General features: G+C 29.0%; 1 protein-coding gene across 6 annotated transcripts; it reads right to left on the bottom strand.

Annotated features, from left to right (window-relative positions):
* Positions 1 to 1,430: 1,430 nt before the first annotated feature.
* Positions 1,431 to 15,860, bottom strand: LOC145183942 (contactin-6-like). 6 transcript variants are annotated; one of them, XM_090093076.1, is made up of 20 exons: positions 15,621 to 15,860; positions 14,663 to 15,010; positions 12,839 to 13,126; positions 12,116 to 12,412; positions 11,475 to 11,786; positions 10,959 to 11,243; positions 10,269 to 10,580; positions 9,438 to 9,722; positions 9,002 to 9,253; positions 8,347 to 8,658; positions 6,097 to 6,402; positions 4,509 to 4,820; positions 4,118 to 4,288; positions 3,869 to 3,914; positions 3,673 to 3,788; positions 3,489 to 3,572; positions 3,238 to 3,354; positions 2,851 to 2,958; positions 2,488 to 2,609; positions 1,431 to 2,297 (listed from the first exon to the last, which is right to left on the bottom strand). In XM_090093076.1, the coding sequence occupies exons 1-20, from the start codon at positions 15,673 to 15,675 to the stop codon at positions 2,157 to 2,159; spliced, it is 4,269 nt and encodes a 1,422-aa protein (XP_089949202.1). In that variant the 5' UTR covers positions 15,676 to 15,860; the 3' UTR covers positions 1,431 to 2,156. The 6 variants fall into 6 exon arrangements, with proteins under 6 accessions (XP_089949202.1, XP_089949203.1, XP_089949204.1 ...); XM_090093077.1 differs by having other exon boundaries at positions 3,673 to 3,776; XM_090093078.1 differs by lacking the exon at positions 2,851 to 2,958.
* Positions 15,861 to 17,923: the final 2,063 nt, after the last annotated feature.

Genomic DNA, 17,923 nt, shown 5'->3' with positions numbered 1-17,923 from the left:
GCAAAACAGCTCAGATGCTAAATATTTCAAGAGATACAGTCTCGAAAATAATGACAGTATTTGAAAAGTATGGTAAAATTCGTCATTAAAGTGCAATTCCGGAAGGAAAAAAAAGCTTTCTGATAGGGACCGTCGTACTCTAACTCAAATTGTCACCAAAAACCACCGAACAACATTAAAGTTGCTACCGAAGTTAATGAGCATCTCAAAAATTCAGTATCTACAAATACTGTCCATTGAGAGCTTCATAGAGTCGGATTTTATGAAAAGGCTGCTATCCAGAAACCTTTGCTCTCAACAACAAACGTTACAAAATATTTAGATTGGTGTAAAATTCACCAGAACTGGCCTACGGAGCAGTGGAAGAATGGAATATTCTCAGATGAATAGTTATTTACATTATTTCCGACCTCTGGTCCAGTCAATTTCTGTAGGCAGCCTAAAGAAACATATTAACTTACCTGTCTTCTTCCTACTGTGAAACATGGAGGAGGATCTGTGATAATCGGAGGAGTAATTTTGTGGAAATCAGCTGGCCCAATAGCTTCCCTTCATGGCAAAATTAACAATCATGATTATTTGACTATTTTATTGTACCAAATCTATCCAATGATCTTAGAACAATTATCGGAAGGCAACAGTTCTAATGCCCCAATCCACACCGCTAAAGCAATCTCAGGGAGAACGTTTTAACTCATCACCACAATCGCCTGATCTCAATATTTTTGAACAACTATGGTGCATGTTAGAAAAATATTTTAAGAAGTCGATACCCACCACCAAAATCACTTAAAGAACTAGAGTCAGTTTTGATAGAAGAATGGACAAATATTCCATTAGAACACATTCAAAGTTTGTACGAGTTAATACTTCGTCGAATTGAATATAATATTACCGTCTAAGGAGGTCCTACCCCTTATTAGAACAAATTTGTTTGTTTTTGAAGGCGTTTCCATTATTTTAACACCATTTCTTGAAATAATGGTAACAGCCATTGTTTTACATAAGTAAATAACCCCACCTAACCAGTGATAAATCCATAAGAAAGGACGATTGCCCCGCCCTGAAATAGTTGAGAAAAACTGTTGATTTATTTTAATCAGATAAAAATTGCTCTTCTTTCTTACTGTATAAAGTGACGCAGATAATATTTGAAAATTCTTTGACTTTGGAATAGAATATGCAAGATTTCCAGTACGTTTATGAAATTTTCTTCTGAAGAATTATTGCTAAACTCTGCTCTTAAAACAATTAAACATGATCTTTTTTTTTTAGAAGATAGTTTTAAACTCCAATGCTTAATCTTTGAATCCGTATTTAACTCAAAGCAAAAAAAAAAATCATTTCTTAGTGAGAATTTAAAAAGGTGTAACATAGATAGTACATCAAAAATAAATTAGAAAAATTAGAAATAAAAAAAAAAAAAACAATTTAAAAGAAAAGCATTTTTTTTTATATCAAAAATATTGTCTCGATTTACTTGAATAATGTACATGAAACAAAAACTGTGTCCATCACAATTACAACATAAATTAATAAAATAATTTACAAATCGCTATAAATACAGTTGTTAATAAAAGCGAGAAATCTGCATTAAAAAAGGTAACTAATCAACTAATCACAAGGTAAGCAAGAAATTTTGCATCAATGGATCACAAGATAAACAAGATATCTATCGATCACAAGGTAAACGAGTAAGCAAGAAATATAGAAATTGAAACCCATTCACCTTAAAAAGGAATTAAGAAAATATTGTTTAAAAAAATACAAAACATAAGGAAATGATCAGCAAAGCTCAACATATACGAAACTAAAGTAGATATATAAAACTAAGATCTAATTATCAAAGGGGTTATATTAAAGCCGAAAATACATGGAAACTGTCAGAAACCCAAATAATCGTTCAAAACATTTTATTGTAATTCATTTTTCTGACATCAAACAAAACACACACACACAGCACCAACCAAACAAAACAAAAAGTTAAAACATAGCAAAGCTATGAAATATAAATATAAACCTAAACCTATTATTCATAGATTGGCTCCGTAACAAATGGTTTTCATGAAAACGTTTTTTCTTTTCTTTAAGGGACCTTTCGTAACTATACGTTACAACAATTTCAGTAGTCAACCAACATTTAACATTGCACAGTGCTACACTAAATATCCAACGTAATTGTCTTCTGCTTCATCGATGTACTCGGTGTCGCTACGATATGGCTTCGAACTTGCGATAGAAGATGGTGGCGACGAATGGCTGCTAGTCACGTAGTTAGACAAAGGTGGTTCGCCGTACTTCACAATATAATTTTGAAATTTATGATATTGTTTTATTTTTAATATTTCCCAAATTTAAAATAGACGATAAAATAATTAGAATAAGACAAAACAACACTAAAGTGTATTATGAAGATTGTAGAACATCTGGAAACAAGGTAAATTTAATGTTAAGGTAAAAAAGGAAACAAAAAGAAAAAAACTGTACTTTGGGAGGGGCCGCTTTGTTAAGTCGTTGTCGATCACCAAAAGCCCCAGGAACTCGGTTGTTTAATTTTTTCTCATCTAAAGGAGGATTTAGTAGAACAGGAGGTTCCGGAAGGTTTTCATCTAAACATAATTTATGCAAGATATAAAATTGGGAAATTAATTAAAAAGTCAAAAGTATGATTAAAAACAACAAGTTTTAAAGGTGAAAAAAACATTTTGAACATTGAAGTGCTCAGAAGACAAAAGCACTTCCAAGTAAAAAGAACACAAAATGTTAGAGTAAGGAGAATAAAGAGAAGCAACGCCTATTTCATTATAAAATATATACAAGCAGAATAATTGGATGAGGATCCCTGTTTACCTGACAAAGGCGATCCTCTACTATTTCTTTGATTTGTTTTCTTTCCAGGAGGCGGGTGATAACTGTCCTCAAGTTCATTTTTAGAGCGACGGAGGAGAGGATCAATCTCTGTGGTGGAGGGAGAGAAAAACGTATATATCTTATAGAAATAAAAGTAAAAATTGGTGGGACTGGGATAATCTAAGGGAATCCTAAAAGTTGGAGGAAGCTTAATCATAATAATGTTCACCTAATTTATTTACTCAGCTTAAAAAATGACAATTAAAAAATGCTCGAAAATTTGTTAGAAACTTTGCACAAGGAAGGATTGTCTTCTGTCACTGGCATACAAAAGTAGTATGCAAAAAAAAACGTGACTAAAGAACAAAAATGTCTATTCTTCAATACCATATCTTTCTGGATACTCTTTCAGATTATCCATTGAATATCTACCACGAAATATCTCTGTAGCACGGGTTTCACCAGGAATTTGAATCATTGATTTTGATACAGGTTCATATTTACCTAAGCATAATACAAGTTTTCCTTGGCCAGCCATATTTATATTATTTAATTTGAATTTTTAAAACAAGCTATTCCAAACATTTGAACCTGAACTTAAAACCAGGACTTAATATTAATAGTTATGCAAAATATACCTTCTGGTCTTCCTGCTGTAGTTTTAGGGAGTCTACCAAACGAAGTGTAACTAGGAGTCACATCTTCAGTTTCAGGGTTGTATCCTAAACATGAGTTAATTCACTTTAAAACTTAACAATCTTAAAAATCAAAAAAAAAAAAACACCAACTTTTCAAAAACTATGGTTTTCCTTTAGTACTTACTATCATGGTAGCCTGGAGGGGGAGATTTATCTCCATCAACAAATGAGTTGTCATTAGCAAAAAGATCTTCATCCTCCTTTGCAAAACTTGTGCGAACAACATCACTATTAAAAGCGCTTCAAAATTAAAATTTTACAAGAATATGTTGACTAAATATAGGATTGTAATTAAAAATATATTAATAAACTATTCAGACCTTTTCATTTTAGGAGCTGGGATATCAACTGTAACACGGCCATTGTCTATTAAAGTAATAAATTTTATCTGACTAATTGTAAAGTGAAGTTTATAAATGAATTAAAAGAAAAAAAAAAAAATTGGCATATTTATGAAGTTAATTTACATTACTAACAGTTTTAGTTTTAGCTAGTTAGCATGTTAATTCCCTTGATATCTCATTAAAATATATTTATACCAAAAAACTATAAAGTTAATTTAAACTCACTGTAGCTTGTGCTATAATTAATCTTGCTTCCTCGTTTTTTGTATATTACAACAAACAGTACTATAACTAACACCAACAGTATAGCTCCACCAACACCCACTGCAATAGCTATAATATCATTTTTTGATAAAGCTTTTCTTTCTTCTGCCTGTGGACCAGCTCGAGGATATACTTTTAATAAAAAAAGGTATTTTAACTTTTACAAATTTTATTAAAAAAAATATTGCAAATTAGGGTGGCATATTTAATATTCGCATGGCTTTTAACTTGATTTTCTTTTAGTGCTGAAAACAATTTTTGTACAGTTGTAATTATAATCTAAAAACAAATCATTCCTATACAGAGAATTAAATATTCTAAATTGAAACCAAAATTTAAACAAAGAAATTACTTTTTCCAACATCAACTGGCAGACCAAATTCTCCACTGTTTGTAAACAAAAGAAAATGAAATTCGTAGTACTCCTCACCAAGTAAGCCGGTCACCTTATATGACCCATTTCTTGATACATCTAAAATTTTATTTACTGTCCAATCAACTTGCTTATCAACAATGCGGTATTGCACAAGTGCATAATCCCAACCTCCTATTACTTCCCGCCTTGTGCGTTGAGAAGGATCTCGAAGAATAATCCAGAAAATAACAACAGCAGTGCCACTTGAATCTGGTTCCATACGCACTGAAGCAACAGGTGGAGGTGCATCTGAAAAATAGATACAGAAAAAATAGGCATTTGCCACATATTTAGTAATTAAAAAGCATTTTTTCAAAGGGACTTAAGTCCAATTTTTTCATCTTGTTGATATTATGTAGACTTTCATAATAATTTTGTTAATATTTTAGAACATAACCAAAAAGGTTGAAACTTATTTTCTAGCATTACTCCATGGGAAGTTCAGTTATCACTCACTGAGCAATAACTGAACTTCCCACAGAGCCAAAATTGAGTTTTATTATGAGGCTAACTTACTTTTGAGGGTTTTTTAAAATTTTAAAAATAAGCATAAATTTTAAATTTAAATATGATTTTAGCATTTTAAATTATATTTTAGCATTTTAAATTATAATTTAGCAACTAATCTTGAAAATTTAGCATAACTTAATTAGTAAACTTGAATAAAAACTTAATTTTTGACAAATTTTGATTTGACAAATTTTTAGTCTTCAACAGATTGTTTGTGGCATATGCTGCTTTTATTCTTTAATAAAAAATCTGCTGCTGAAAGTTATCGTTTGCTTGCAGAAACTTATGAAGAGCATGCACAATCTGTTAAAACACACGAATACTGCTTTAGACGATTTAAAAGTGGTGATTTTGATCTAAATGACAAGGAACACCCTGGTCAGCCAAAAAAGTTTGAAAATTTGGAATTGAAAAAATTATTGGACAAAGATTCAGCTCAAACTCTAAAACAATTGTCTGATGCGTTAGGAGTCTGAAGCTGCAGTTAGTAAGCCTTTACAATTGATGGGAAAGATCCAAAAGGAAGGTAAATGGGTCCATGGAAAGAAGATTGGTAATGAGAGAAAACCTCCAAAGGTATAAAAGAAAATCCTTTTTGCATCAAATTTATACAAGTGATGAAAAATGGATCTATTTTGACAATCCTATGCAAAAAAAATTGGTCAATGTAGCAATCACTAGGAGAGCAGCAATTTTTTATTACTTTGAAGAAGTCAAAAATTGAAGTTTATGGTTTATAATCCCTTTGCAACTTCAAACGCAAACAATTTAAAAAAAAAAAAAGCTTAACATTTAAAAAAACATTTAACTACATAGCATTATTAATAATTTTAAAAATATTACAATACTATTTAACTATATGTTGCGCACTCTCATCATTATGATAATATAAGTAATTCAATAGAATCAAAATTAATTGTTTTTTAAAAGTTTTGTTTATGTCAGTTAATAAGCTCTTGCAGTAAGTTGAATTATTGAATAACTAAATTCACATTTATTAGTCAAAACTATCTACCTTTAGTAGCAAACTTTAACCAAGGTGTATATTGCTCACTGAAACCTCGTTCATTTTTTGCAAGCATAGAAAAAACATATTCTGTTGATGTTTTACGATTTGTAAAAACATATTTATTTCCTTCCACTGCTCCTATATATTGTTGACGAAAATTTCCATCATTAGTCTCTTTATAAAGCAAAATAAACTCCACTGGGTAGCCTCCACTATATCCTGGAATCCACTGAAGAGTTATGTTTACTGTTACTGGAACTGTTGGTTGAATTACATCAGTAGCTGTCAGTTTTTCAGGCATATCAGGTTTTCCTAAATAGAGATTTTATGAAAAACATCACTAACTGAGATAATATGAAAATACAACATTAAAAATTAACATCATTAAAGAAATAATACCAAAAATCTTTGAAATGTATTTGAACCAAGTATATTCAAACAGTATATTTGAACAAATTATAGTTAAACCATGAAAACTTTAGAAGAAGAATTTTATCAATTAATCAGCAACTTGGATAAATTATTTTTAAAAATAAAAATAATGCATAATTAAAAATATAAAGCAACATGTTTTAATAAAAGATTTAAACAACTTTAAAAGGTGTCCTTATAAACCAATCAAATAAAGAGATTTAATCAAATAAAGTACTTTTAAAATTGATTAAAACAATTTTCATTTAGTATATAATAATAATATGCTTTTTTCTTTTTTCTTTGGCTAAAACCTGCCTCAAAAAGTTTGTTTGTAGAATGTTAAAAAATGGTGAATGAAAAGATATATGATTTGGTTTTTGTTAAAAAGACACGAGTCCTTTTCTTTAAGTTAAGAATTTTTTTCTCACTTTTACCACTATTAACCACTTTTACCTGTTAAATATTAACACTATTAACTACTTTTATCTGAGGAATACTATACTACATTAAAATAAAAATAGTGTACATTATATGAAATATAATAAAAATCATGTACATTAAATGAAATAATGTACATTATAAAACATCACTTACAATAAAAACCTATTAACTAAGCAGGGAAAAATTATGGGTCTTTACACTGGATACATGAAAATTTGAATAAAGAAATTTTAAAGGATATTCTGCAGAACTAAATCAAACAAATAATCCCACATTCAAAAAAAATCCCTTTTGAAGGCTTTTTCAGCAGAAAAATCATCTGAAGCACACTGTAAATACTTGGTTTGAAGATAATAATCTCTAGATCTAAATACCATAGAAAACCAGTGGGTGAGTTAAAATGTGCACTATGAATATTGCCAAAATCAAAGAACAAAACTAAACTTTGGGAAAATATACAGGATGCTGCAACATGTCAAAAACTTGTGGATTCTATGGGGTGGCAATGTGATCCAATGATTGAAGATAAAAAACTACATGAAATTTTCAAAATTTTTTTTTTGTTTTTGGCAATATACTTTTTATCTTGATTTATTTAGAATAGCTATTTATTTAAAAAGTAATAAATGATTTGAAATTGAGTTTTTGTAAACCAATGATAACAAAATGAAATTAAATTTCTTGTTGCTAAGAGATTAAAATTATTTAAGTAATCATTTACATATTTTCATAAAACTACCAAAATCAGATTTCATAAAATCTGCACATAGCCAAGTGATACTAATGGTTTTTGCTAAAATTTTTATGCAAACAAATTTTATAAAATTTTGATTTTCTGAAAGTTTACCATTACTGACTAGCATTCCTTTAAACAAAAACAAAAAAACAAAAAAAAAAACAAACAAATTATATAGTCAATCCAGTATATAGTGTATATATTTTCTGTTAATGTATATATTATGTACTTATGTACATAAAGTCCACCAAAAGAAAAGGAAAAACTTGCTACAACATTCATACTCTTACATCATTAATGTGATATGAGTACGAAACTTATGGTATACCAATTTTGCCAATATCCTAAATTCTTAACTTTACCCACTTAAAATTTTTTTCTATAATTTGGTAAACTAACACAACCCAACAGCATCTTTAAAATAATTTCTTTTACGCCTTAAGTTAGAAATATTAGAAACGGAAATAAAAATGTCAGCATTAAATCTCTGTTGATTTTTTTTTTTTTTAATATTTAAGTGGGTCAAGAAAAGTTTAAAAAAATAACTCTTTTTGACATGGAGTTGTCTTTACATATATGCATTTATATGTTATACATATTCATATAAATACTCAATTACTAAATGAGCTAACAATAATAAAATGCTAAATATATTAAAAGGTTACCTTTTGCTAATATTTGGAAAACTTGCTCATCAGACCCATAGTTATTGGTAGCTTGACACAAATACTCTTTTCCCAAATGTTCCTCAGTTGTAGTCACGGAAAGTGTGCTTTGTCCTGAAAACTCAGTTCCAGCCAGAGCAGTAATTGTATAACCATTGACCCCATCTCCAATATTAGTAAAAGTTGATTTATCTTTCCATACAATTTTGGCAGTAGGATAAGCGCTTACAGAGCATATAAGATTTACCACAGCCCCAATTGTAGCACCAAATTTTGTTTCACTTGGTGACTTAGTGAGTATTATAGGTTTATCTAAATAGAAACAAAAAATTTTAGCTCAGTTTAGAGCTGAAAAAAAGGTAATAAAACACCAAAATCCTCATTAAATACAATAAATCTTTGCTTGAACATTATACATAATTTAAATCCAATTTTAATTGAAAATAACAATTAAAATGAAGAATAAAAATTATATTGACAACTAGATTCAAAACAGATTATTTTAAAACACAGCAAAACTTAGGTGTATAATGTAGCTTTACAGTTTTTGATGATTTAAGAAACAGTTATCAAAACTAGAACCCAAACACCTAGAATAAGATTTTATATATAAATAATTAATGTAGATACTGTAACTAGTAATATGAAAACTTACGATTTACAAGTAACTTGACTTTAGCTGATACAGCACCAACAATATTCACAGCATTACATGAGTATTCATCTTTGTTTTTTGCCTGCACATTATTGATTCTCAGAACTTTGCTGAATAGTTCAAAAGTACTATCACCAGCCCTAGTCCATGATATTTGAGGTTCTGGAACACCAACTGCATTACATGAAAACACTACAATAGCTGATTCATTGACAATTTGGTCTTTAGGAGATTCAGTTATTATAGGTTGATCTAAAAATTTGTAGTCATATATATAAACAAACAACCTTGTCAAAAAAAAAAATGCTTTAAAATTTTTTTGTCTGTTGGCAATATACAATGACACTACAAAATGTCCTTTTTTAAACTTTAGGATAAGTTTAAACTAGAGCTTAACAAATTTCAATTGCTAATCAAACAAACAAAAAGTCATTACATTCAACCACCAGGTATCCAATTGCACTTTCTCCTACCCCTAACTCATTTCTTGCTTCACACCTGTAAGCACCATTATCTTTTTTTTGAGGAAAATTTCTGAGGAAAACAGATGTACTTTGTTGAGATGTAGGAGCTGGATTTGATTGCAAATCTTCATTAAAAAACCAGTTCCAATTGATGTTTGGTGGATTTGCAATTGCCTCACAAACAAACTTTACATCTGCTCCTTCTTCTTTTTCACGTCTTGTGAAATTAGCTGGCCATGCAGTTATTTTTGGTTTGTCTATAAAATCAAACAATCTTTAGATTCAATGCCAATGCTTCATTTGAAAAAAACAATCAAAGAAAAAAACTTAGGGTAATGTGCATGACTAGGAATAAACCATATTTAAAGCCTATTAGTTAAAAAAATATAAAAAAATTATTGCTACTTTTAACAAATTAATATGCTTTTAAAATAGTTTAAAAAAAAAAAAATTTAACTGCTGGAATTTTCATAATAGTATACCTACTAGCACAATTCAAAAAATCCCTATATTTTTTTTTCTATCAGTAGTAATAATCTTTTCAGATTTTCAAAGAATACGAGCACTTTGTCTAGCCAGAATTGTGCAATCAAACAATACTCTATATTCTTTTTTACAATAAATCAGATGCTCAAAAACAAATAATCAACGTATTTTATATTGACTCTTAATAGTTAATTAAATATTTTTATTACAGCACTGAGATGACATAGAAGGTAATTTTGAAGAGTGCTGCAGAACTACTTACAAAACAAGGTTACTAAAACTTGACAGAAGTATACATTAGCATAGATGAAACTTACAGGTTACAGTTACTTTAGTAGTTTGATTATAAGACCCAGCTGAATTATATACAATGCAAGAGTAGGATGCAGCATCAGTATATCGAATGCTATTGAATTTTAACTCTCCCTGGATTGTAGTCAAATACCCATTCACAAAAACCTTATTATTGTAAATAGTTTGAATGACAGAGTCATCAGTGATGTTTGTACCATAGCGCTGCCAGTAGACTTTTGGAGGAGGCTTGCCAGTACCAAGACATTTTATTGAAACTGTACTATACTCACGTGATTCTAGATCTGCAGGAACAGGATCAATTTGTTTGGTTTTAACTAAAAAAATTATGGTAACAAAATTAAAACAAACAAAAGTTTCAATCAAGACACAAGGAATTCACAAAAGTGTAATATTTAATTGCCTCCAAACTAACTAATGTGAATATAATTCAAACACACATTAAGCAGCAATCAACTAATTTTAACTAAGTTTTGTAAATACAGTCTGGATTTACAGACTGTTTTGTACAAACCTACAAATAGAATCTTAAAAAATCAATCCTATTATCTCCCTGTAATCGCTGCAAGAGGAAGTTTAAGGTAACTGAAGTCAAGAAAAGTGTGAACAAATAGGTTGGTACAAAGTAACACTATAGATATATTTATTACTCTTACGATGGTAACCATAGTAATAGCTTTATTCTATGCACTTACTTGCAACAACAATTTGAACTTGTCTTTTTTCTTGATTATTCATGACAATGTTATTTGAAATACATTCATATGTGCCTTCATTCTCCACTTTTATTGTGTTGAAAGAGATGAAATTTTGACCATTAGCATTCAATTGGATTTTATCAGGACTTTTTTGAATGTTATATGCTGCTGGTGGATTACTGTCACTGACACACTTGATAATTACCTGGCTATCTTCAATGACATCAATAGGAGTAGAGCTAAAAATATCATTAACTGTCATGTTGGTTTGACGAGGTCCATCTATAAAGATACAAACACAATTCATTTAGTAACCCCATGCACATATCAAAATAGCTACTTTGTAGCTGATAGTAAAAACAATTATAACTTTTATTACAAGCATTCTTAAAAACAAATTATTCTGCAAAATATAAATATTTGAGCATGAAAGAATAGTACAAAAACATTTTACATAAAACATGTAAATTAAAAGAAGTTTTATAACTTTGATGGTTAACATTTAAGCCTTACATCTAACATTGACAGTGATTTTTTTCGATGTGGAGAACTCTTTGCTTCTATCAAAATTATCAGGGTAGTTTGTTGCAATGCATTTGTATTCTGCTGTGTCATTTGTAGTTAATAAATACAAGTTTAAATTCCCAGAATAGCTTTTTTGCAGAAGTAGCTCTTGAATTATGCCATATTGATTCTTTTGATATTTGATCCACTGAAAAAAAGCTGGAGGGTTGGCATCACTTTCACAAGTTATGGTGATATTAGTGCCCTCATTACCATTTATAACATCTTTCTCAGATTTTATATAGATTTCTCCAGGAACATCTTTAAAGAAAATCAGAACAAAATTGAAATAATTGTCATTATAGTTGTTTTTACTTTTGAAAACTTGATTGTATATTTTAAATGTTTGTATTTAAATGTTCACGTGAAGATTTCTGAAAGGTAACTATGTAACTAGTGAAAATATATGAAATGGTATTTCATAGTTAGTGAATAGTACTTTTATAACAAGTGAAAACATATAAGCAAGTGCCTTCATAACAAATAAAAATCTATGAAAGCTACCCTCTTAATAAGTGAAAATATATGAAAATTACCTTCTCAATAAGTGAAAGTATATGAAAAAACTTACTTAACAATTCAAAACTTACAAGTTATATTTAAATATGCTCCTTTTGCATCACCTATTCCTAAATCATTTTGTCCAGCGCAATAATAATTCATTGCTAAAGAACGCGGAGGTTTGACAAACTTTAGCCTTTTACCATCATTCTCCAGTAAAATATAAGTAGTTGAAACTGTGATTTCATTTTCTGCCATAGGTTTGTTTTTATACCATTTATAGATGGTAACCCCTGAATTCCCATCTGCATCACAATTAAATTCTTCAGTTCCTACTTGTTCAAAAACAGAACGGTTTAAAGGTGGAGTCACTACAACCGGTCTATCTATGATAAAAAATGATCTAAGTTTTAACTAAAATGAAAAATAAGCCACACAAATTTTATAAACAAAAATTTGCCACACAAGTTTGTAACAAAACTGAGTACAGCAATCTGCATTTCTAAATGAAAATTTTTTTAAAAATTTTGAAATTGGTTTAAATTATTGTTTGATTACTATATGGAGATGAACCTAAATTTCAGTTGAAGACAGACATACCAAACTTCAGTTGAAAACATCTTTTTAAAACACAATAAATTTAAGTAGAGGATTTTTTACTTTATTTATCTTGTTTAAGAATTTTGAATCTAAATAAAGTCTGTATATAAAATTATTTTAACTAAATAAAAAAAGTTAAAGTTATAAGAATTTCATGAGTAAACAATAATGTAAAACACATTAATAAACAAAAACGTAATTAGAAATCTTACATCTAACATCAAGTATTTTTGTTACTTTGTCTTCCATTCCACGAATATTTCTAACCTTACAGACATAACTACCTCGACTGTCTCTATTCACTTGTGATATATTAAAATCAAACTGTGAATATGCTTGAACCACATTTGTAATTGGTACCTCAGCATTGTTTATATCTAGCTTAAACCATTGGAATTCAAAAGGACGTGGATTGCCAACAAGAACTTCACATTTGAGATTGGCACTATCACCTTCAGTAAGAAAGAGCTTGGGTTGATTGGTATTTATTTGAGGAGCAACTAAAGCAAAAAATTTTATGAAAGTTCTTTAAAACAATCTATTTAACTTACAAATAAAATTTCAATATTTTATTGACACAATTTCAATATAATTTTTTTAAAAAAAGTAGTTTATTCTCCTATTTTTAAACCAACTTTTAACAAACATAAGTTTCTAAGGTACTATTAATGTGTTTCCATTACTTAGTAAAAAGATTTGAAATCCAAGTCTAAATAAAATGGTTTAAGATACATTTTCAAATTTGAGTTGATCCAAAAAAGTTTTTTATTGCCCTTCTTACTTTTAGCATTTAATCTTTTCTCAAAAAAGTATCCCTAAACTTCTTTTGTGTTCATATTTTCATGTTAATCAAATTATACTTTACCACTTCAAGAAAGATTACACTATTACTGAGGCATTTTTTTTACTCCCCCTAGGTTTACTCCCCCTAGGTGTACTCCCCCTAGGTTTACTCCCCCTAGGTTTACTCCCCCTAGGTTTACTCCCCCTAGGTTTACTCCCCCTAGGTTTACTCCCCCTAGGTTTTTTTTTGAACTTGCCAAAGTGAGCATCAAGGATATTTTAAGTGACATTCTCCACACCATTTGAGCATAATTCTTTATGACATTCTGAATAACCTTCTCATAGTTGTCAGCCTTTTGATTGACATGAACAGCTACAACTAAAGTTGTTTAAGCTGCTTTTCTATTCCTTAGTTGTGATCCTAAAGCTGTGATTAATTGTTTCACAAGCTCTAGTTTAATATGTAGTCGTAGCATCAATACCTTCTAAGGATCTATAAGAAGCTCCTATTTGACAATATTTTTCCCAACAGAAAATTAGAATTATTGTGTTCCCTTCCACCTTAACATCCTTACTGTAGGAAGATTTAATAATCCCTCTGGAGAGTTCTCTAAATTTTAAAATACAGTGAAGTAACAATAAAACCACCTTTTTTTGGGAACAATGGGCATTTTCTATTAATTCAGGCATGAGGAATGGGAAAATACTTCAAACTCAAGGACAGAGAAAAAGTTTAATTCTGTTACATAGTATAATAAGTAAAAGGCTAGTCCAAATATAAGGATATATCTAAATATAAATATAAGGAATAACAAAATTTTCAATCTCATTTTAATGAGACTCTTTTTGTTAGAAGTAAAAAACAAAACAAAACAAAAAAAAGATGTTGACATATCGATTTGTTTTTATATGTTTTTATGATAGTACAAATTAAAAAGTTTGGAGAAGAACATTAAGTCTACATAAACTTGAATAAACATGTTTATTATGTCAAAGTGTGGGTTCACATGCACTAGCATTATTTAGTGCATAAATTTAGAATTATTAAAATGGTTGATAATTTGCATTTACAAAAACTGCAATCTCAATATTTTACTCAGCCAAATGCAATTTATTTTAACTTAAACTCAAAAGATTAACTTTATCATGAAGAAATATTGCTTCATCATTAGGAAATATCTGCTGTAAAATTAAAAAACAATTTCCACTGGTGTATCTTATTGAGTAAAGAATATTTAAAAAAGTTATCTTACCTATCACAACCAAACGAGTTCTGTTTACAACATCATCTGATTGATCAACAAAGTTAACAGCGCATACATATATATTTTCATCTGAGATTACGATATTGTTGATATCGACAACAATTCCACTCGTACTAGGTGGCTTACTGACTTGGACACGTGAATAATAAATTGGATTTTTAGAATTTACAGTAGCAGGATTGTTTTGAGTTTTTCTTACTATTGCTAGAGATGACTTTTCTGTACGAACATCCAAAAGGTAAATATCACTTTCTAGGAAGTTAAATTGCCACTTAAAGGATGCAGTTTCACCATTGTTCACATATAAAACTTCAGATCCAGTAATTTCATTCACACCTAAATTTAAAAAACAAGAACTTGCAGATGAGCTTACATCATGCATCCACTATGATATTTTTGTTTCATCACTAACACAACATTTAGTTACTTTCAGCAACTGCTACAGTTGAAAAATAACAATATATAAACTTAAAAAATGGCACCCAAATTTTTAACAGAAAAGCTTACATGAACTAAAAATATTCTTCATTTTATTTTTAAAATTGTGTCATAGAACTACATTAACCATATTTAAAGTTATGAGCTTTTTTTATTTGGTGCTACTTTATTGGAAACTTTTAAAAGACTTTTGCTTTATATATATACAAAGTAATGTTTTTTGCTATATATATATATAAAGTAATGTTTTTCAATAAAACAAAAATATCAGCAATCATAATAACAAATACTAATTCAGGCTTAGTAGACTCTAAATGTCAGGTATACTATACAAAGACTGGATATCTATGGATACGTATAAATCAAGTTAGTACGGCATTATCACTTTATGTTTGGAGATTTAGAAAGATATTAGCCATAAAGGTGTTTATTATTAGATGTTTGCACCTAGTTAGATGAATTTAGATTGAAGAAAAATGCATTTAAAAACTTGAAAAAAGTATATTACCATGAGTCATATCCATAGCTCGTAAAAAAAATATCAAAACAAACAACTTTTCCATTCTTCATTAGTTAAAGAGGTCTGTACAAATATTTTAAATTACACACTACCATAAAAAAATCCGAATATTCTTTTTGGGATGAATCAATGAGATAAGATTGCCATAAGTAATATATGCACTCCGTTAACAGATAAAATTCAAAATTAATTACGGATGATTCAGTTTAAACTATGGGCTAAATATTTACCGATCGCGCTGAAGATTTTTTTTTAAATTTATGTATCGCGCTCAAGATTGCGCAACTGAAATGCGGAGAAAAGATGACCCGTTTGAAGATCTGTTTGATTTTTAGGATGTTTTTTTTTTTGCAGTAACATTCAACACCATTTTGTTTCAACATTTATTTGTACTACAATATCTATGGTTTTAATACTTTTGATAGAAACAAAAAAAAAAGGACAAATTTCTTATCGGACCTAGTCCTAAATTAATGAAAATTATTTCAAATCATTAGCCAATACTTTTAATTATTTTCCCCAAACATTAAATTGGTTGATTAAGGCAAGCAATATTTCATTTTAAATTTCAAATGCAAAAGTTTGTTGCTAAGAGAGATTTAGTTACCGAGAGAAAAGTTAAAACCGAAAACAGAAGTTTTCATAAATTTTTAAATTCGATAAATACATCAAACTTTGGATTAAAGTGGTAAAATTGTGAGTAATTAAATCAATTTTTGATTAAGTAATTAGATAAATTCATAAATTTAAATGAATTTAATATGTTAATAAAAAATGAAAGTGATTCTAAAATTACTTACACATTCAATGGAATGTATTAGGAAAATCCCCATTATATTTTTCTATTACTTCAAAAATTTTGTGAGGTTAGAATTATTTATTCTATCTCCCATTTTAAAAGTTGGGAGGAAATGAGTTATTAATTTTAGTAAGTAATGATTACTTTTAAAATACGCTTTACTTTTTAAATTTTCTTCTAAATAATTTGTTTAAGCATAGATTTTATAAAGCGTAAGTTATTATTTCTTCGAAAATTAAAGCTAAAATTTTAAGTAATTTTTACTTTTAAAAATAAAATCAAAAATTTTCTCTCAACGTTTAAAATTGGAGATAGAACAAAATAATTCTAATCTCGCGATTTGTCTTTATTTAGAAAATGTAAGTAGATTGCATTTAAAACTAGTATTAAATACATTCAAATTATTAAAAATTGATCAGACTTTGCAGAAAATTTCGTTTGGTTTCGAATCTAATCTTTTCCCTGAAAATCTAGTTGATACATTTTAAAATTAGGGCTTTTACAGATGACTGTTAATAATAACTAAATTATGTTCAAAAAGTTTATGATTTGTTGTTGTTTATATTGGCACTCGCACCCCTTTTTTTGTTTTTCAATTTTTTATTTTGTCAAAACCCTGTTTGTAAAGCTCCAACCACATGCATTTTAATGGTAGCACTCCACCATTGTTTCTAAATTTTTAATGCCTTACACCTTAAATTTAGTTTTTGGTAATTCAAAACGTTGGTTATCCAAAAAAAAAAACAAAAAAAAAAAAAAAAAAACGCTACAACAAACATATAAGTTCCTCAGTTCCTTTTTAACATCTGTAATGTCTCAGCTCCTAAACTTTTAATTCTTCTTCTCGTAAAAGATTCTCGTAATGATTCTACAGGTAGAAATCCCTAATTTTATATACTTTAGTCTTTGTGAAGAAAATCTGTTCTTGTCTTTTTTTAATATCAGACCAAAAACCAATTTTAACAAATTGTTTTAAATTCAAAACAAACTACGGGCATAATCCTTATAAATTTGTTAAAGGGTTCATTTTAATTTTGAGTCATCATATGCAAAATCTTGTCAAAAATTTTAGGACGAAAAAATCTAACCAAAGTAGATATAACTGTTATGCTAGGCCGTGCTCTAGTAAAAAAAATTAAATCTTCGTAAAAGCCAAAGCGTACAAAAAACGTTTTTTCTTCTCTTCTCTTTCTTTGGGTGTTAAAAGACAATCTCGACTATCAAGAAGTTAAACCTTCAATTATACTTATTTAAATGGTGGGAAATATATAAAAGGCCGTTGCTACTTAGGGCGCAATGCGCTCTATACAGTCATGCTACTCGGAGCGCAATACTTTGTACGCATGCGCTATTTTTTTTTTTTTTTTTAATTTTGTTGATGTTAACCCTATCCCCATCTCTATCGCTATAGCTATCCCTATCGCTATCCCTATTGCTATCCCTATCCCTATCCCTATCCCTATCCCTATCCCTATCCCTATCCCTATCCCTA

This window comes from Hydra viridissima, unplaced genomic scaffold (assembly GCF_058129835.1).
Source record: "Hydra viridissima isolate aposymbiotic clone 2 unplaced genomic scaffold, HvirCarnegie_v1 scaffold_7, whole genome shotgun sequence".
NCBI classification, from domain to species: Eukaryota; Metazoa; Cnidaria; class Hydrozoa; order Anthoathecata; family Hydridae; genus Hydra; species Hydra viridissima.
This window is presented reverse-complemented; position numbering and strand designations above follow the sequence as displayed.

Coding starts and splice junctions, on each gene's coding strand:
- LOC145183942 (XM_090093076.1), bottom strand. CDS start 15,675: ATGGAAAAGTTGTTTGTTTTGATATTTTTTTTACGAGCTATGGATATG. Junction 3,789..3,868: donor CCAGCTCCTAAAATGAAAAG/GTCTGAATAGTT, acceptor TTAATTTTGAAG/CGCTTTTAATAGTGATGTTG. Junction 3,355..3,488: donor TACAGCAGGAAGACCAGAAG/GTATATTTTGCA, acceptor TATTATGCTTAG/GTAAATATGAACCTGTATCA.